The sequence below is a fragment of the Zalophus californianus genome, chromosome 10 (assembly GCF_009762305.2).
Source record: "Zalophus californianus isolate mZalCal1 chromosome 10, mZalCal1.pri.v2, whole genome shotgun sequence".
NCBI lineage: Eukaryota > Metazoa > Chordata > Mammalia > Carnivora > Otariidae > Zalophus > Zalophus californianus.
In genome coordinates this window covers 16,099,787-16,121,684 of record NC_045604.1, presented here as the reverse complement: position 1 = coordinate 16,121,684, position 21,898 = coordinate 16,099,787, and the positions used below count along the sequence as shown (strand labels likewise).

The following is a 21,898-nucleotide window of genomic DNA, read 5'->3' as shown; positions in this document are numbered from 1 at the left end:
ATAGACATCTCAGCAAATCAAAATGAAATGGAACAAAATGGAAAAAAAACCCCACATCTATGACACTATTTTATGTGCCCTCAAATACTCTGAACCCACCTTTTTAAATAAAGTTTCTACTCCAATTACAAATAAATGTTACATTCATTTAAGTAAATCTCTTTATAACAATATTCTAATCTAGTTTGGTTTTTTTTTTTTATGAATACTTGGATATGATCAAGTTGTATTCCTATGAACATATTTTTCATTCCTAGCAGTAATTTAGAAATGGTCTTCCCTTCACTTCATCTGAGGTTGCACTTTACTGAATGTCTTCCTTTGTACCTACTGGTCTGTTTCTAGTAACTTCTCTGCTTAGAAGGACAGGACTCCTAGGGGGTCAGGGAACAAAACTGTGCTTCTGCTACATTTCAAATATAGACATAATCTTGATCTAGGTTTCAACATGGCTAGTCAAGGCACGAACCTGGAAAATCTATTTGTCACGTCTTGGTTAATTGAAATAAATGTCCTTTATATATACCTATGAGGTGTTGAAAGAGAACATGCTCCTTGAAGCTGTGAGCATGTCAAACAGTGACATGTATTTAGGAAAGAAGGCCCCTCCACTGTCATAATTTACAGGACTGTGACATGAAAGGCTCTTGTGTTCCTGCAAACCCTACACCATCTGCAATGAGTCTGAAACAACCTAGCCCCCTGGTATTCTGATGACTAAATGAAATGAAATGGGCATATTTGTTAAAGTCAGCTGGGAAGCCACACGACTTGGTTAGTTCCCGAGTTCATAAATTTATGTCAGAGGAAGAGGAGCAGTGGAAGCTCAAGTGAACCAATTTACCCTAAGTGCAAATGGCAGTTTTGTTATTTGGTGTCAAAGTTACCAGTCCCACAATGACAAGCTGCCATAACACATTTTCTTGTTCACTAAAGAACAAGGATTTCGTTGGTTAATATTCCTTGCAATGCTCCTTTTCATAATTTACAACAACTAGATGCTGATAGGTTATTTAACATTTATGAAGTTAAGATGTAATCAGAAAAACCCTGATTATCTTTACAAATAAAAAAGTTAAATTATTCAACTTTTTTTTTCTCTGTGGCTTCATTTCACAGCAGGTGCATACTTTACAATGGGACAAGTCAATCAAATAATCCTTTTTTAAAATCTTTTTTTAGGAGCTGAAGCAGGAACAATTCTAAGAGGAAAACTATTAATTCGGTTTGATAGCTGCATTTGCTTCAAAACACTGGTTGCACTTAATGTAATGCTTTGAACAAATCAGCCTAAATTCTTTGTTGCATAGGTAGGCATATCTTGGTTATGCCCTTTCGAGGGTTTGGAAGTGAAACAAGACTCTCTTAAACACTCATCCATACCAACTGTATGGAAATTTTACATAAGTTTGTATAATAGTTGTCATTTTATGCCCTTTCTACCCTAATAGATAGTAGGGCTCCTGACAGGGAGGACAATGTCTTATTCTTCTTTATAACTCTCAGGGTATCTAGCATTATACCTTGCCCCTGCGTGGGGCTCAGCAAATATTTTCATGTTCATTAAAATGAATAGATGATTCAATATACCCAAAGGATAATGAATTAAAGCTCATGAAATTTTAAGCTACAAACAAAACACTCCTACTGGGTTACTGGATGGGCTGCTGTCAAATTATATTGTCCTCATTCATATTTGCTATATTTATAGCAAAATTATTTTTTAGTTTCTGAACTGGATCATAGTAGAACTTAGAAAAAAAATCATTTGCTTTCTGCACTCTTTACATAGAAAAACAGTGAGAAAATAGCACAGTGATTTTGACCATAGAATTTGGAGTCAGATGCATTGTGGGTTGGCTCTAACACCTTTGTGATAAATAACCTAGACAAAATAACAAAATAATATCTAAATTGACTTGGTTCTCATTAGTAAAATGGGCAAAGCAATAGAACGTACCATACGAGGTTGTTAAAAGCATTAAATGAGATACATATTAATCTCTTAGAAAAATGCCTAGTACATGTTAGAACTCAACAAAATAAATTCATTAAATAACAAAAGCAAAGGCAACAAAATAAATCGACAAGTGGGACACATCAGACTGAAAGGCTTCTGTGCAGCAAAGGAAACCATGAAAATGAAAAGGCAACCTATGGAATGGGAGGAGATATTTGCAAACCATTTATCTAATAAGGGGCTAATATCCAAAATATACAAGGAAATCACGCCACTCTATAGCAATAAAACAAATGACCCAATTAAAAAATGGAGAAAGGCTATAAATAGACTTTTTTTTTTTTCCCAAAAAAGACAAATGGCTAACAGGTAGATGAAAATGTGCTCAACATCCTTAATCACCAGGGAAATGCAAATCAAAAACCACAATGAAATATCGCCTCATACATCATAGGACGACTATTATTAAAAAGACAAGAGATCACAAATATTGGTGAGAATGCAGAGAAAAAGGACTGTTTGTACACTGCTGGTGGGAACAGAAACTCATATTGCCAGTGCCAGTTTACTGTGGAAAATAGTATGGAGGTTCCTCAAGAAATTAAAAATAGAACTACTCTATGACCCAGAAAACCTATGTCTGAGTATGTTTCCAAAGGAAATGAGGTCATTATCTCACAGAGCTATCTATGCTCTCATGTTCATTGCAGTAGTATTCACAACAGCCAAGGTCCACACCTCCATACAACCAAAGTGCCTATCAATGGATGGATGGATAGAGAAAATGTAGTATACGTGCAATGGAATATTATTCCGCCTTAAAAAAAGAAGAAAATACTGCCATTTGTAACAACGTGGATGAACCTGGAGGGCATTATGCTAAGTGAGATAGCCAGACACAGACAATAACTTTATGGTATTATTTATGTGTGGAATTTAAAAAAAAATAAAATTGAACTCATAGAAACAGAGTGGAATGGTGGCTGCCAGGGGCTGGAGGATGGGGAAATAGGGAGAAGTTGGTAAAAAGGTACAAACTTTCAGTTATGAGATGAATAAGGTCTGAGGATCTAAAGTACAACAAGATGACTATAGTTGATAATACTGTATTGTATAATTGAAATTTGCTAAGAGAGTAGAACTTGTGTTCTCACCATAAAGACAAAAAATAAATATGTGACACGATGTTAGCATTAATTAACTCGAGGGTGGAAATTCTTTCACAGTTACATATGTCAAATCATCACTTTGTAATCTTTAAATATATTACAATTTCATTTGTCAATTATACCTCAATACAGCTGAAAAAAGATTTATTACTATGTTAAATAAAACATAAATCATTGAAATGAACTTTACACTTTCTTCGGAAATTCAGCACTACTGTCACTTGGTTTTTGCACTTACAAGAAAATTTAAAGTATTGTCAAAGTTGAATCATCCCAGTTAATGCAAAGTAAATTTTTTAGAGACCTTAATGGCAATTTTGACTTTAAATGGATATTATCTGATCTAATACACTGCAGTTGATGAGCTTACTGAACATCAAGATGCCTAATGTCTATAGATAGGCCATGTTGTGGCTAACTACCCCTTAATCAAAAATTGGTTAATAAAAAGCATTTTTATTCCTAACCAATATATTTTTTTATTCCTAAGCAATATTAATTGAAATGATTTCTCAGAAGAACTGTTGCTAATTGTTTTCTTTAATGGACTAATAGATAACTATGAATGGACACACACCAGTACTTTGATATATTATGCATTAAACCTAAATAACTCACCATCTTTAGTGAGGAAAGTGTGTTGAATGCAATGGCATTGTTAATTAGAACATGCTGAAGGCCTAGAACAATTCAAAATACAGTCAGAACCTTGATAATTTAGAAAGACTCATTATTACCTTCAGAGTTTAAATAATTTTGAGTGGATTCTGAAACAGCAGGAATATCTCTATTCTTATCCTGAGTAAAACATTTATGTTCCAGGAACTATTTCCTTCTTAATTTTCTTTAATTTTTCCATTCCCTCACTCTATTTAATACAAATGTGTAAGTCCTGACCTGAGGTTGAGAGCTGTTACAAGGCGAGAAGGAATGTTTAGGAATCAACTAGTGGGATCAACTAGTGGGACTGCTGTCTATAGTTTGAATAATAATAGCCAGCATCCAGGCCGTCCAGTGTCCACTAAATGTTTACCATGCTACCTCACCGACTTCACATAAAAGCAATGCAGGGTAGGCATTTGATACCCCATTTCACAGATGAGAAATCTCAAGTTCAGAGACACTGTGGAACTTGCCCAAGGTTGCAGGGAAACTAAATGGTGGAGCCCATTCCACCTAGAAACCAGTATTCCCTTTACAGAAATAAGTGAAAAAAATTATGCATCCATAAGATGACATATAATATTTGGAAGATATGTGTATGTGTCCTGTTTGTCTCTAAAGAAGAAATATGTATTTGTGTGTGTGTGGGTATACATGTGTGTGTGTATGTGTGTTTAAGGTTGAGTTAGTGTGGAGAGAGGGATAGGCTTCTGTAAGAAATCAAGTGTTTGAATAATTTTAAGCAGCAGAAAATCCAAAATTTATTTATATATTTGCTTGAATGATAAGTTTTAGAAACTTACTCACTATTCTGTTCTTTCATTAATCCAGCAAACATTTTAAAAGGATATGTTGTTTGTGCATCATCTGATTTGAAGGTACAAATGATACACAAAAGAGTAGAAATCTTGATTTTCTAGAGCTTGAAGTGTCTTGATAATCTTACAAGTGACATTTATCAAGTAATAATGAGCTAAAGCGAACCAGGATTTACCTGGAAAGTAAGAGAATGTCTACCGAGGCTTTAAAACAGTCCTTGAATATTCTTTTTGTGGATATTTGTTTGAGAAATGACTCCCTCTCCCACCTAATTAAAATCTTTCGGCACTTGGAATCTGATTTTGCTAAGTCATGTCTTTTCTTTCTGGACTTTTGGATGGATAGGCAAAGCCTTCCTTCATGCCAGGTAGATATTTTCCCTTCAGGGGCTCACCATTTTCCATAATTAATTTTTCTGGTCTTGGCATGCCCAACAAAAAAACATTCTTCCACAATCATTTGGTATTTGCCAATACCTAGTTCTGTTTCTTGGCCTTCTGGGCTACTATTTCAAAAAGCATAGTTGTTGTATCACAAATCCAAAAAAAGTGGGTAATAAATAAAAAGCTTGATGTGGATTTAATAGTTAAGTCAAAGACATGTAGAGATTGCTCTTATAAGGCAGTAGTAGAGAAGAGACCTGAATTTGACTCTTGGCTTTGCTGTGTAAACTTGAGTATATTCTATCACTACTTTGAGGTTCAAATCTCTTATCTTAATATGGAAATAATGATATTACTTGTATCCCAGGGTTTGTATGAGTATTAACTCAGGTAAGGCAGGGAAAGTGCTTATTAAAGGGTTTGGCTTTTACTAGAAATTGAACAAACGGCAATATAAACAAGTGATATTAATGAATATAAGTGGTATTTGCCAATAGTATTCCAATTATGCTTCCTCTGAATATTCTCACACATCCCCTGGACCTCACTTCCTTTTCTGATAGGATTTATAAACATGTAATAAGAATTAATTTATAGATATCATTGAAATAATAATTTATAAACTGAAAGCCCACTTAATTGCCTAGGTAATTTTCTGTTGCTAAGCAACCACATGGACATTTTTTTCTCCCAGCAACTTAACTGCATAAAGTCACTCTATTCACACTGACCACAAAACAAAATACATGTGAAAAAAACCCAGTTAATTTAACCACTATTTTGGGTTTGGACATTCAAGAGAAAGTGGTTTGATTCATGTTTTCAAAGAAATATTGTAATTGACCGCTTGTGCTTGGTGTATGTAATTCATGATTACTAAATTTGGAGCACATCGAAACCATCTGGGAAGCTTTAAAAAAAAAAAAAAATCTAGAGTTCTTGACTCCATCCCAGGAGATTCTGATTCCGTAAACTTGGGATTGAGAACCAGTCTTTGCAAAAGTTTTCCAGGTGATTTTAATGTTTGTTCAGGTTTGGGAACTATAGGTATGGACTCTTTGGCCCAATTTTCAGCTCTGCTTATGATGTAATCATTTTGTAATGGCAGGGGAGTATGATGAATACCTTGAAAGCTCTTGATTGTGAGCAAATAAACAGCCTCTGGTTATAACAAGTTTGTTTTCTTTTTGTTTAAAATATATATTTGTGACTATTCAGGAACAGAAAAGTGTTTTTATTATCCAAATCAAAACACAGCATGAGGTACTTTCCAATAAAATCAACTGTAGATTATACACAAGTCAAAATCATCTGCCTGTTTACAGAGTTCAAAATCCTTCTAGGCACCAGGAAAAAAGTTTAATTTAAGATTTTAATCTTTCCATATATTACAGGGTTTCTGTAATGGATTTTGTGCATCTGAAACTAAAAGATTGACAGGTCTGTATATTATAGATTTATTAACCATTGGTTACACGGTCAGAGTTAGTGTGTGAAGCATTTCTACAATACCCCTGAGGCTGCACTAGAGTGAACAATTTCTACAAAGCCTGAGGTAGACAAGAGTTAAGGTTACATTAAAAAAGCAGAAAGTGTGCTTTATTTCACAATGATCCTTTTCCAAGTATAAACATTATACACTGAGCATAAAAATATGATGTTGAACTCAAAGAAAAATATGACAAAATGCTGGGAAATTCAAAAGAAGTCTCAAACATTTACAAATGCAATCCTGCAGTGCACTGTTTTATCATTTTGAAAATGGGGCCCTTGGCACCTAGCAAAGGCTGGAGCAAATACATTTTAAAAATAAATAATTGAAGGCAAAAATAATTCTCCAAAAATAATCATTACTATTTATAGAATATTATACAGAGTCAGTGTATGCCAATTATATAAATTACCTTGTTTAATCTTTACAACCACCCAAATGTATGTACTACCATTGTCTCTATTTTACAGCTGCACCGAACAGACTCAGGGAGAAAAACTGACTTGTTTATGTCAGCTAACAGGTGGCACAAATGGGATACGAATCCTGGTTTTCTCTTTCATCTGACATCCGTTGTCTTAAAGGAAAGAGATCTTCAAATTAGCAATGGCAATTTATGTGTATAATAATGTTAAAATGACAAGTGATTGATAGGCCATGGAACTTCCTGATCACATGGCTAGGAAATCACCAATTTTGCTTACCATCTTGGACTTTCTCTTATTGTTCTTTGAGAATTTGGATTGTAGAAGACCCTGGTCCGAGTCTGAGAAATCTCTGGTTAATAGGCAAAATCCGGTCTCAGACTGGCTCTTTTCTGCCTCATTTTACTTGACGGCCCAGATGCACTACAGCACTACAAAGATGCCAAGGAGAAATATGCTCAAAGATGGCAAGATAGCAATGCTACTCCATGCAAGTAGAAATGTATTCTGTAAAGGGATATGCAAGTTTGTACATTTTCCACAGCAGAAGATATGGGTTTTCTTCCCCTGAAATTAAGAATGGAGTTCAAGAAGATCTACGCTCCTGAGGTAAGGATTATAGGGCTTTATGACACAGGCTGGCACCAGAGATCATTCCTTTGTTTTAATTTAAACGGCTGTATATTCATTTTAAAAACAAAGGTGGATGGAATCATTTATATTTAATATCTTAGAGAGGCTTACATTTTTCTTTGCTTACATTTTCTTTACAGCTCTTGATAAATTTTCTCCTGTGAATTTGACCAAATTAAGACCCTGTTTTTGTTTTTGATCTCAGATTATGACATCACAAGGATGTTAGTTTATGAGAACTTAAGTTTTATATATTAGGCCTCTATGTTACCTTCTTGACTCTATTACCTGTTTGTTTGCTTGTTTAGTTTTTATTTTGATTCCAGTTAGTTAACACACAGTGTTATATTAGTTTCAGGTGTACGATATAGTGATTCAAGAATTCCATACATCACCCAGTGCTCATCACAACAAGTGTACTCCTTAATTCCCATCTCCTATTTAACCCATGTCCCCCACCTGCTCACCCTCTGGTAACCATCAGTTTATTGTCTGTAGTTAAGAGTCTGTTTCTTGGTTTGTCTCTCTTTTTGCTTTTTTGTTTTGTTTCTTAAATTCTACATATGAGTGAGATCATATGGCATTTGTCTTTCTCTGACTTATTTCACTTAACATTATACTCTCTAGCTCCATCCATGTCATTGCAAATGGCAAGATTCATTCTTTTTTACAGATGAATTATATTCCAATACATATATACACACATCTTCTTTATCCATTCACCAATTGATGGACACTTGGGCTGCTTCCATATTTGATTATTGTAAATAATGCTGCTATAAACATAGGGGCATATGTATTCCTTTGAATTAATGTTTTTTTTTTTTTTATTCTTTGGGTGAATACCCAGTAGTGTGAATGATCCATCATAGGGTAGTTCTATTTTTAACTTAAGGAAACTCCATACTGTTTTCCTTAGTGGCTGCACCAGTTTGCATTTCCACTAACAGTGCAAGAGGGTTCCCCTTTCTCCACATCCTCACCACCTGTTGTTTCTTGTGTTTTTGATTTTAGCCACTCTGACAGGTGTCAGAGGATAGCTACATTGTAGTTTTGATTTGCGTTTCTCTGATGCTAAATGATGAAGAGCATCTGTTTGTCATCTGTATGTCTTCTTTGGAGAAGTATCTGTCATATCTTCTTCCCATTTTTTAATTGAACTATTTGTTTTTTGGATGTTGGGTTTTATAAGTTCTTTATATATTTTGGACACTAACCTTTTATCAGATATAGAAGTTACTGCTTGTGCTCTCTTCTAGGATTTTTATGATTCCGGATCTCACATTTAGGACTTTAATGCATTTTGAATTTATTTTTCTGTATGGTATAAGACAGTGGTCCAGTTTTCCCAACACCATTTGTTGAAGGGACTTTTTCCCATTGGATCATCTTTCCTGCTTTGTCGAAGATTAATTGACCATATAATTGTGGTTTTTTTTTTTTTTCTTTCTGGGTTTTCTGTTCTGTTCTATTGATCTATGTGCCAGTACCATACTGTTTTGATTACTACACCTTTGTAATACAACATGAAGACTGGAATTATGATGCCTCCAGCTGTGGCTATTTGGAGTCTTTGGTGGTTCCATACAAACTTTAGGATTGTTTCTTCTAGTTCTGTGAAAAATGCTGTTGGTATTTTGATAGGGATTGCTTTGAATGTGTAGAATTGCTTTGGATAGTATAGACATTTTAACACTATTTGTTCTTCCAATCCATGGCCATGGAGAGTTTTTCCACTTCTTTGTGTCATCTTCAACTTCTTTCATCAGCATTTTACAGTTTCCAGAATACAGGTCTTTCACCTTTTTGGTTATGTTTATTCTTAGGTATCTTATTATTTTGGGTGCAATTGTAAATGGTATTGTTTTCTTAATTCCTGTCTGCTGCTTCATTATTGGTGCATAGAAACGCAACAGATTGCTGTACACTGATTTTGTATCTTGCAAACTTTACTGAATTCACTTTTCAGTTGTAGCAGTTTTTTGGTGGAGTCTTTGGAGTCTTTCAGGTTTTCTATATATAGTATCATGTCATCTGCAAATAATGAAAGCTTTATGTCTTCCTTAGAGATTGGATGCCTTTTATTTCTTTTTGTTGTCTGATTGTTGTGGCCAGGACTTCCAGTATTATGTTGAATAAAAGTGGTGAGAGTGGACATCTTTGTCTTGTTCCTAACCTTAGGGGAAAAGCTCTCAGTTTTTCTCAAGTATGATGTTTGCTGTGGATTTTTCATATATGGCCATTATTATGTTGAGGTACATTCCCTCAATACCACTTTGTTGAGGGTTTTTATCATGAATGGGTGTTGTACTTTTTCAAATGCTTTTTCTGCATCTATTGTAATGATCATATGGTGCTTATCCTTTCTCTTATTGATATGATGTATCACTTTGATTGATTTGTGAATATCGAATCACCCTTGCAACCCAGGAATAAATCCTACTTGATTGTGGTGAATGATTTTTTTAATGTATTGTTGCATTTAGTTTGCTAGTATTTTGTTGAGGATTTTTGCATCTATGTTCATTAGAGATATTGACCTGTAGTTCTCTTTTTTTGTGGTGACTTTATCTGGTTTTGGTAATGCTGGCCTCATAGAATGAATTTGCAAGTTTTCCTTCCTTTTCTGTATTACCTATTTTGACTGAAATAATTGTTCAAGTAAATGAAAAATATATCTTTGCTAATTATTTTATGGAATGGACCTGCTGATGACCAACATGGATGCTAGCCGATTGTTTTCAGTGCATGCTGAACTGTAGCTACACTTATTCTGATGGAGATAATAGAATTTGTGTCATTTTTATCTAAAGACTAGATATTAGAGATAAAATCCATTTGAAGTGAATTTAGCACCTTAATATATTTTAAATTTTACTGAAACAGCATTTCCATACTTTCCTTATGTTAAAAGACAGAGCAAAGAGATTTCACTTTAATCCTTACTCTATGGTGTTAATGCAATCAGATTTGTACCTGAGGATGATGCTTACATCAAAATATAATAATGCACTAAACCATAAAAGTAACCCACTAGTGACTAAATGGTACAGTGGAGGCTATATAGCTTAGAGGGGCAAAATTCAACTACCATAACTGGCCACAATCTAATAGAAATGGATAGAGTAGACTCTTGCTTTCTGAATTCCTTATTCACTGCTATGATAAAGGCCGAATCATATAACATCAATGTTCCAATCTTGGGAGTCCTGCATAATGAATGTTTGAGGTCATTCAGATCTATATGACCTACCTGGGATGTATATGAATAAGAAGGCGGATTTGGGTACTTAAAAGAAAGTATTACTTTCAAAGAAAAGTATATATCTAGTTATCTGTATATCTTTATCTACGTATCTACATCTGTATCTATATGTATATATGCATATACTTATATATGTATAGACTCAGGAATGTGGTTTGGACTATTCTGTTTATATTTATCCAGGAGACAGGTTATGTCCTTCTGATTCACTAAATTCACATTTCCATCCTTTTCTCCAATTAGTTTTCTCTGAAATGTTTTGCATACAAATATGCACATGCACACATGCACACACACATACTTTATTTCTTTACCTGGTGGGGTCCAAGCTACAAATATGGAATAAGGCCCAATTACTGTGATGTTATATGGAGGCTGGATTTCTTCTGGTGTCAGTACAGGTGTTTGCACAATGTAATCACCACTAGGATTGCTGCCGCCTCCAGTCGTGGCTTCCAATTTATAAATGTATCTATATGAAAAAGAAAGGATTGTGATAAGGAAATGCACAAGAAACTTGAACAATGGTTGCTAGCTTTTCCCGCCATTGTTTAGTCCTAATTTTATGACAAATTGCAAATTTTCTGCTCCCTGTTCAGAAACGTCTCTGTTGACTTGATAGTTTTTCCAGAACGGGCTTCATTCTCTCCAGACTGTCACTATTTCTACCCCTTCCCACTTTATTTTTAACCCTCTTGTAATTAACTTTTCCTAAAGATTTCAGGAAAGTCTTAGAGTGTGCCAGTAGATTGTGAAGGATTCAAATTAATCTTCCCCATTTTTAAATGGGTTGGAGTTCAGGGAAATATGTTTAGAGAAAGATGTTTCTAAATTGATCTGCTACTCTCTACAATAAATCTGAATTGATCTTTACTCTCTGCATTAAAACATCTGTTGATCTAAGATATATTTTGTTTCTGCTGAGATACAAATGGGAATGAATTGCAAATATGTGGAACTTTTTTTCCCCTAAAACCACTCATACCTATATATAGTGTAGCAAGCAGAGAAAACATTGTATTAGAAGAAAAGTTAGTTGATGTAAAACAAAACTCTTTAAATCTTTTTTTTATTGCTAGCTTCAGAATGCATGTTTTTGAAGATAATTTGATAATTTTTAAAGTTTAATACTTTGTGTATTTTATATACTTAAAAATTCTCATGCTCTTATGTCAAATAAAAGACTATTTACATTTTTAAAAAATGTCATGTACTCTGAAGACTAAAGTAATGAGTTAGCACTTGAGTCTTCAACATCTGAAATGAATTAAAAGATCTCATCAGCTATGGAATGGCTACTGAATGAGATTAATTAGCCAATTAATTTCATATTGTTTCATCTTGAGATGCACTTTTCAGCCCTGAAAAATTTAAAATTCTAACTATATGATTGGTAAAGTTTTCTTTAAGTTCACCTGCTGTTGGGCTCCAGGTTTTTATCAGTGAAGTTCTGCTCCTCACTGTCACCCAGGAAAACCAAGGTTCCATTACGACTCAACTGATACTGAGAAATGAGACCATTGGGCTTTTCTGGAGGACTCCAAAATAATTCCACTGTTGTAGAATTGATAATAATGTGTCGAGGTGTCACCCAAACTCCTGGCAAAAAATAACACAATGAGGTTTCATTGTTAGAAATATACACCTTGTCAAAAGTCACACCATCACCTCACATATTATGGTATTTTTATCTGTTGTTAAAAAAATCTCACGGTGAAACAACAAAAATACATTTTACTTACTTTGGAGGTAAAAATATACAATTGGGTATAAATATATTTTTAATGTTTTGATTATTTTATTTGTGAACTGTCTTTAGAAAGTGAATATCAGAAAATTTAGTGGTGGAAGATTTCTCTTTCTCTGCTGTTACTCTGAGCTTAACCAAGGCCTGAAAGACTACCCAGGAATTTTAAACTTTGATGCCTATTTACTTGGAATATGTGCAAGTAATCATAAAGTAGTATTTACCTGAATTATCAAATTCAATGAATAACATACTTTGCCCTTGCCTCTCTGACACAACATGCTGTACTTCTTTTCCTCTTTTCTCATTTACTGGCTTCTCTCCTCCTACTGGATCTCAAAAATGGGCCTCAGAGACCTAGGCCCTCTCCTCTCCCCTAGTCTTCCCTCTTCTTTCTTCTCCTCTTGTTTCCCAACACTCACTTTCTATGTGATCTTCATTTAGTGTTAGTTTTAAGTATCATCTATATGTTGAACACTCCCATGCATATCTCTAAACTAAAACTCTCTCTTGAGCTTCAGACTCATGAACCCAACCGTCAACCTGACATCTCCATTTGGATGACTAATTAAGTATCAAAACTTAAAATATCTAAAACAGAACTCTTGGTTTTTCTGTTACAATCTGTTCATCTTCCGATTTTGTCCATCTATTCATTTTCTTGGTCAAAACACACAAATATTATTCTTGAGGCTCCCACTTTTTTCACCCTCAAATGCAATGTCATAAAATCCTGCTTGTTCTACCCTGAATGTATATAGTTCTCTATACATTTACTGCCACCTATTCTGATCCAAGCTACGTTTTTCTCTCATGAACTTCTATCATAGCCTCTAAACTGGTCTCAGAGTTTTAAATCTTGCCCTTCTCTATTTCACGTAATCTTCATAGAAGTATATAAAGTATATACATAAGTCATTATAATCTTTGTAAAATATACAACCCTTTTGAAATTATTCGTATAATTCCAATTCCTTATGATAACCTGAATAATCCTACATTTTTTTTCTGGTTCTGGCCTACCTGGCTCCAGTCACACCAGACTCCTCTTTATCCCCAGAATGTTTCCAGTTTTTTCTCACCTCTGAGCTTTTGCACTTCCATTCCTTCTGCCTGGAACTTCTGGTTATGACAACATGACATTTTTGCAATTTATTTTCATAGTTAAGTGACCTGTGTGAATATCATCTTAGCAGGGAGGTCTTATTTGACCAAACTTCTCTAATGATAACTTTAACCTTATCTAAAGTGATTCCAACTTAGTTACTCTCTATCCTAGGTCCTTTTCTAGCTTCCCTCAACACTCACAACATCATAATAAATTTTTCTTGATATTATCATTATTTCTATGTAATCACTGCATGGTCTGCTTCCTTCTGCTTCAATATAAAGTTAGTTTCATGAAGGCAAGAATCTTCTCTGTCTTATTTGTCAAGGTATCTTTATGCATAGATAGTGCAAGGTCTAACTGATATTGAATAAATAAATTTATTATAAATATATCCTGCAAATTACTATTTAAGCACTGTAGGCAGTTCTAGAGAATGTAAGTGTGAGTGAGATATGGCTTGTTCCTACAAGTTTACTCTTCTGCATAAAAGTTAAAATAAATCCACAGACAACTGTCATTCAAGGTCAAACATTCAAGTACTCTTATAGATGTACAAACGTATTGATGGGGAACCTAGGCAATGAGGAAAATCAATCCCACCATTTCATGTTGTCATCTAGGTATGCTCTGAATGGACACTGTTAACTCTCTTCAGCTTTTAAAAACTCATGCAATATTAGTTTCCCTGTAATCAATAGTTTTTGGTTGATTTTATCTCTAGTGTAAGTTATTCAGTAAAGGATAAGATTTCAACACTTTTAAAAAGAGAAATTTTCACGACATTCAAATGCAATTTATTTAGGAACATCCTGAAAGAATCAATATAGATTTTTAAAACAGCTGAAACTTACTGATTTTAAAGGAACAACTTATTCCTCAGAAGAAAGTAGTTCATTTTGTTCTGAAATAGTTATGTGGACAATCCACAAATCATAGTATACATTTATGTTTGGGTTTCTCTGCCAATAGTTGCTAGATGAGTCAACCAACTAATTAGAGTTCTGATTCAAACATGATATTAATTTGTTGATTTAAGAGATAAAGTATAAAGTTTAGTTCATAGTCTGTTTCCTGCAGTCCTATCTTTTTCACCTTTAAGGATGTATTAAAAATCACTAGGGTGCTAGAAAGGCTGTGGATATAGAGGAGTGAATGAAATAACATGAATCAAGATTTTGGGTTTGTTTCATGTTTTGAATAAAAATTGAGTTTCATATTTATGCAAGCCGGTGAAAGCTCTGGTTGTGTTGGTAACAACCCTCTATCCATTGGGTTGGAAATAAGAGGAAATTGAAATGTTTAAAAAATACTAAATGCTATGGTTTTACTTATATAATGATATGGGGACACTGTTATGTTAACAGTTGCAAGAAATCTTTGATAGAATAAGAACCACTTTTGGTGAAATGTCTTAAAGAGTCCCAGGTAGAGAATTTGCTTCTCTCTGTGAGCCTAAGTCTCAGGCGGCATCAGAAAAACCTATCCTACCTAGTAGAAGGGCCCAGTTGAAACAACTCAAGGAAAGGAAATGGATGGTCATGAGGGAAATCATCTTGAAGGGGGGCAGGGAGGAGGTAAACTAGCTGAGAGGTATAAGAAGGAAAGGTCAGAAAGAAACCCTGGTGTTAGGTCTTTTGCAATAATAGCTACCAAAATTATCTATCATCTATCTATCTATCTATCTATCTATCTATCTATCTATCTATCTATAACATATATATATATCTATATATATTAGATCTGTTTAAATTTGTTTTGAGTGCCATGCAATATTATCCACTTCTCATTTCTCTAAAAATCATTCCAAATTAAAAATACCAGTATTTATTGTGGATTGGCTTTCTTTTGGAAGCTAGTAAAGGAAAAACCCAGTTTTGTATTGGCTAATGTCCCAGATGCCTTGACTTCTGGACTATTATGATTGGGAAATTTATCCAACATTCCACCCAATTTTGTGTCATTTTCTGTGTCAGGCACTGTGGATATGGGAATAAGGACATACAGTCCTTACCCTTCCAGGAGCTCATAGTATTAGGGTGAATAAAGATGAACAAATAGAAATTTATAATCCAGTTTGCTAAGTGCTTTAGGAAGCATAGTGCTTTGGAGCACTTAGGAAGGGTATCAACACAGACTGGGAGTAACATGGGGAAGGATGGGAAGCAGAGGAAGTCATTGGAGATTTCTAGAAGGGGAGACATGTGAGCTAAATTTTTTAAAAAATGGGTTAGCTGCATGAGGACGTAGGAAAGAGATCTAAGCTGAGGGGAACCCACAAAAGTCCTTGAAATAGAGGAAAGTATGGTAGAATTCCAAGTACCTCAGCGGGACTGGTGCATTGGATGGCATGTGGGAAAGACCAAAAGACTCGACAGATAGGCAGAGGTTAAAATTTGAGGGATCTATTTTGCTTTCCTGAGATGTGGATTTTTTCTTTCCTGGAAGGAAGTGGGATTTTATGGAAGTGACTAATGTGAAGTATGTCTATTTTGGCACAAGGGGGAAAAGAATTAATACAAGAAAGAGGAGAAATGACTATAGGCAGCAAGAGTAATTACGAGAAGTTAAAGGCATCTGAACTAAGTCAAAGCCAGAAGGGATGTAAAGGAAGTACACATTTAAAAAAATCCTTAGATTTATTAATTTAAATTTTAAATTTAAAAATTTATTAAAATTTAATAAAATTAATAAAATATATCAAAATTTCATTAAAATTTAAATTAATTAATTTAAAATTAATTAATTACAATTAATAAGATTTTATGAAGAACTGCACATTACAACCTAAAAAAAAAGAGACACATCAAGAAGGTCCATTTTGGGCTGGTAAGGTGGATGATGGTACTTGAAGGACGGAAAAGGGAAGAAAAGTAAGCTAGGAAGTGAGGAGATTTTAAGTGTGGAAATACTGAGGTTGAAGTATTTGCAAAACACCTAAATAAAAACATCTATAGATCGGTGGATACACAGGCCTTAAATCTATGTGTGGGCTTTGTGAGAGCTGAGGACTAGAAGCTTGTACTTGAGAATTCCAAGGGATACCGTGGAGTTACAAGTGCAAAGAGTAGAGGAAGAATCTAAAGGAACATCAACAGTTTAAAAAAGGTCAGTGGAAGGGGGGAAACTGGAGGGGGAGACGAACCATGGGAGACGATGGACTCTGAGAAACAAACTGGGGGTTCTGGAGGGGAGGAGGGGTGGAGGAATGTGTTGGCCTGGTGATGGGTATTAAGGAGGGCACGTATTGAATGGAGCACTGGGTGTTATACGCAAATGATGAATCATGGAACACTACATCAAAAACTAATGATGTAATGTATGGTGATTAACATAACATAATAAAAAAAGAATTAGAAAAAATAAGACTGTTCATGCTACGTCCTTTTTTGTTGTTTTAAAATAAATGACAATAAATCCAAAAAAAAAAAAAAGGTCAGGGGAAGAGAGATCTGGAACGCAATTGAGAAAGATTCATCTTCTTTTCCTTTTTCCCCCATGTTATCAATGCTGGAGGTAAGTATGCCTGAAATTTTGCATGACCGAACTCTAAAATTAAGTAGAGCTTGCTGGTATGCCGTCACTTCTAAAAAGAGAGAACAAAAATCCAACTTGAACTCTTCCTATTTGACTGAAAGTACACAATTTTCTGTGAGGATAAAATTGTAGAGAATTATGTCCAACTTATAATGAGGTAGTAATGTACATTAGCTTTTCTGTTTTGTTTTTTTTTTTTTTTAAGATTGAAAATGAGAGAGAAATGAGAGACGAACTCAGGGTGGCTACGAACCAATGCTTCTTTTCATTCTCACCGTATTTGCTTAGGAAACTAAAGTGTTAGACCTTCAAACTATGTCAGATTCACTCAAATAGGCATTTAGTAATTAGTTATATTTGCATTATTAATTTAACATGAGATGATATGCTTATTTCCACTTTACAGTAAAACAACAGAACTTAATATTGCTGTTGATTTGTTCTCCTACAACCACCAAGTTAAGTACTCAGACTACATTTATTTCACATACAAGTTATTCACAGATGGCACTTATACAGCCAGAAAATGGATTCTAAATCCATGTTTGTTCTGCTGAGGAAAGCCCATTTGGTTTATTATTCCTGCGCACAGTTATTTGTGTTAAAGGAAAGGTGCATAAAGTTAAAAAAAAGAAATCAAGTAAAACATTTGTCATCTCACACTCCCCTGTGTTGTTGAAAGCTAAAATTTTTAAGTCATGAAATCTGAGATCTTTCAGGGATTTTTGGGGGGAAAAGTGGGAAAATAGATGCATATTTTCTAAGACTTTAAATATATGGATTTGATGATGACACTGAAGCAAGAGACCCTGTTATTTTACCAGGTTTGAGTTGCAGCCAAAACTGGTTGATAGATCCTTTAGAAATTATCCATTATCATCAAAGTATCCATTTGATAGTTTACCTTTCCAAAAAATCCACTGCTGGTTTCTTCCTTTCAAAGGAACACTAAGCTTTTTGACATGAAACATTCTTTATATAGAAAACATCATTAGTGAAATCCTGGTGAGGAGCCATATGCCCCATATGTGGAATTTTCCATTTTATTCCCCATTTACTGGTAGGAAGTTCAGGTCTAATATTCTGAGGTACAACAATCCCTTTCATTAGAAGAGTAATGGACAAGCCGTTCAGGACTCTCCAATGGTAATTAACATCATATTTCTGTTTAGAAACTCATGTATGCCTCTGTTTCCCCCCACATTTAAAACAGGCAGATAATAAAGATGAGCAAAATATTTAGTTGATCACTATCCCAAGCTTCTAAGCCTATCTTTCTTCTAAAAGTAAATGATAACACCCACCCCAGTTCCCAACCCACTGGTAACCACTGTTATGTGTGTATGCTTCCAGAATTTTTTCTATATTTTTATTTATCTATAGAAATAAATATAATTTTCTATGCATTTTTATACATAAAAGATACCATGCATTAATGTAGTTCTAAATTTCCTCTTCATATGTTTAGATTGTCTCATTCTTTTAAACCGAGGTATGGAATTTCATAATGTGAATATACCTGAATTTATTTAGCAATTCTCCTATGAATAGACTTTTAAATTGCTTCCAATATTTTTCCGTTAAATAAAAAAACAAAATTGCTTCAGTAAACATTCTGGTATGTGTCTCCTGTACATTTGTGGAAGCGGGATTTTCTGGCATAGATAATGAATGTGAAACTACTGTGTCATAGAAAATTAACATTTTAAATTTAATAGACATTGCCAATTTGCCGTCCAAGGTGATGATCCCACTTTACATCCCCTCAACCTGTGTTGGATTCTGCATCTCCCCGAGTGTGTATTTGTCAAAATTCTTGTTCTTCATGATCCACCTCAGAACTCACTTGATCCATCAAATCTTTTTTGATTTTCATGACTAGTTATAATCTCTCCTTCTTCAGATTAACCTGAGTATTCCGTTCATTGTTTAAAATTGATGTATGATTAACATACAGTTATATTAGTTTCATGTGTACAACATATTGATTTGGCAATTCTATACATTACTCAATGATAAGTGGGGTCACCATCTGTCACCATACATTATTGCAATATTATTGACCATTTGTTCTTTCTTAACATCACCTTTCAGATTCTCTCTTTTTTAAAGATTTTATTTATTTATTTATTTATTTATTTATTTGAAGGGGGGAAGGGCAGAGGGAGAGAGAGAATCCCAAGTAGACTTTGCGCTGAGCATGGAGCCCAACGTGGGCCTCGATCTCACAACCCTGAGATCAAAACCCTGAGATTATGACCCGAGCTGAAATCAAGACTCCAATGCTTAACCTACTGAACCACCCATGCGCCCTGATTCTCTCTCCTTATGTAAGTTTGGGTACTTGTCCTGTGTCTTTGACTTGATGGTAAGTTCTTCAACGTAGTAAATAAGTCAACTTCAGCAGAGAGCACGTCCTTGTTATATATCAGGCATTCCAGAAATATTTAACTTTTGATTTTTTGAGGAATTTTATATCCTAGTACATAATAATTTTTTTTTCACAGGAAACTAAATTTAAGAGGTTTAAACAATTGAAAGCAAATTTTATGTTGGGAGGCTTATAGTTGAACCAAACCTGAAAAATGGGAATCTAGAATACAATTTTATTTTGTACCTGTTGACTTTATTCCTTCTTTGTTTGACATGAAAGAGTTTATAGAATTCATTTCAAAATGCCATATGAAAACTTCTTCTCCCAAATCATGGATATTTTTTAATTACCTTCAGGGGCTGCCTGCAGTGTCTGACCTAGAAAAGGCTCACTTGAAGTGCATCCAGCAGATGTACAAGCTGTAAGTGTGAAGCTGTAGTTGGTGTATGGCTGGAGACCTAGAAAGAATAAACAAGAAATAAAGTACATCTTGAGAGGATTATTTATTATCAATTCAGCACCGGAAGTAACATGCAGAGTTGTAGATATGATTTCCAAATTTTTAAAAAAGCAGAAAACACTCTTGAATGGAGATAGGAACTTCACAAGCAGCTTGGTATAAATAGAAACTTCATTTATCATTAATAAAGTAATAAATTCTCAGCCTTAGAAGAAATCTTAAAATTCATGCAATCCATCCACCCATCCATCTTTCTCCTGATTCTCTTGTACAAGAGGTCACCGAAAGACTGCCTTGCCTAGGCAATCAGAGTACTCATCTCTCAAAGAACCTGTTCCATCCTTAGAGAGCTCTAGAGTTCTCCTTATTTTGTTTGAAAGTCCCTCCTTATATTGTGGTGAATTCTTTCCATCACTTGCACCCCTAGGGACATATAAAACAAATCTAATTTCTTTTCCACATGACAGTTCTTCAAATATTTGTAGACAGTTATCAAATCCCCCCTGAGTCTTCTCTTCTCCAGGCTAACAATCTCAGTTTCTGCAACTGCTTCTTATATGACTGGGGGGGGGGGGCGGTTAAAAAGAAGGTTAGATTCGACATTTTTTTAGCCCCAAGCCATATTCAGCTTATATTCACACCAACCATTTCTTTTTTTAACTTTGCACTTCTTCTCCATATATGCCCATAGAGTACCATCTCACACTTAACTTCTGTAGTTTTTTGGGGGGTATGTTGGTTTTGCCTTTACACATTAATTAAACATAATTTGATGAAGGGATAGTGCCTATTGTATTCAGAATATGACACAGCCCAGTAACTGCTCAATAAGTTCTCAGGAAAAATAAGAATGGCAATCCATTTAGAGTAGAAGTTGTATGTGGTTAGACTTCACTACTCCATCGCCGGTGACCTTGGGTAAGTTACTTAGCTTCTCTTTGCCTTGATCTTCTGATCTATAAAAATGGGATAGCAGCTAGCTTTTGAGGCTTTTGCAAAGATGAAATGGGTTACTTAGAGAAGTACTTTCTTTAAGCAGAAGCAACCTTAAAACTCAGCAGCATTCGACAAGGAGTCTACAGAGACTAACATTTTTTGCCTTGATTCTTGGGAAAATTCAAACAATGCCAAAGCTCAAAAATTTTCCTTTCCTTAAATAATAAGACTTAGTTTTTGTAAGGTGGGTAGCCATGATCCCTTCTCACAAGCAGAATGAGAATAAAAATGTGATTTATTGAGTGTTTAAAAAAATAAATAATAAGACTTAGTCTATATGTTGAATAATTAGGCTGATAACATGGATCTAATAATTATTATATTAATTTTTCATGAATTCTGAACTACATTTTTACATATATTGTTCCTTTGGTGGCATGACTTTTTCCAGAGACATTCATGTATCACTCTGCGGCTTTCTGTAGATTTTTGCTCAAATGCTACATTTTAAAAGATTTTGACCACTCTTATCTACACACTACACCCAGCACTTGTTATTCCCTCAAATCACTTTCTTATTCATAGCCCTCAACATTATCTGATGTTATATTATGTCTGTTTATTCATTGTTTGTCTCCCCCTCTAGGATGTAAGCTCTAAAAGAGCACTAAAGGATCTATATCTAAAAGATACCACTGTATCCTTCAAATAATGACAGGCACAAAGTAGGTGCTTATTAAATGAGTGAAAAAATTAATTAACTGGTTCATTTAGAATTAGAGTAGTAGTCTGGGTTCTCTGCTAAAGCAGTAATGTTCTGCAGCTGGAGCTGCTTCAGGATTCGGCTTTAAAGCCCTTTGTGTTTCCTTATCAATTTAGTGATAAGATGCAGATACTTACTTGATTGTAATCTTCCATTTGGTGGCT

General features: G+C 34.5%; 1 protein-coding gene across 1 annotated transcript in view; it reads right to left on the bottom strand.

Annotated features, from left to right (window-relative positions):
- USH2A (usherin) overlaps nucleotides 1-21,898 on the bottom strand; it is a 717,806-nt gene that overhangs the window by 111,509 nt on the left and 584,399 nt on the right. The window contains exons 55-57 of the mRNA XM_027612135.2: nucleotides 19,926-20,033; nucleotides 12,225-12,408; nucleotides 11,124-11,281 (exon numbers count right to left, since the gene is read on the bottom strand). Coding sequence (XP_027467936.2) covers nucleotides 11,124-11,281; nucleotides 12,225-12,408; nucleotides 19,926-20,033 — 450 coding nt within the window. The remainder of the gene's footprint in view (nucleotides 1-11,123; nucleotides 11,282-12,224; nucleotides 12,409-19,925; nucleotides 20,034-21,898) is intronic.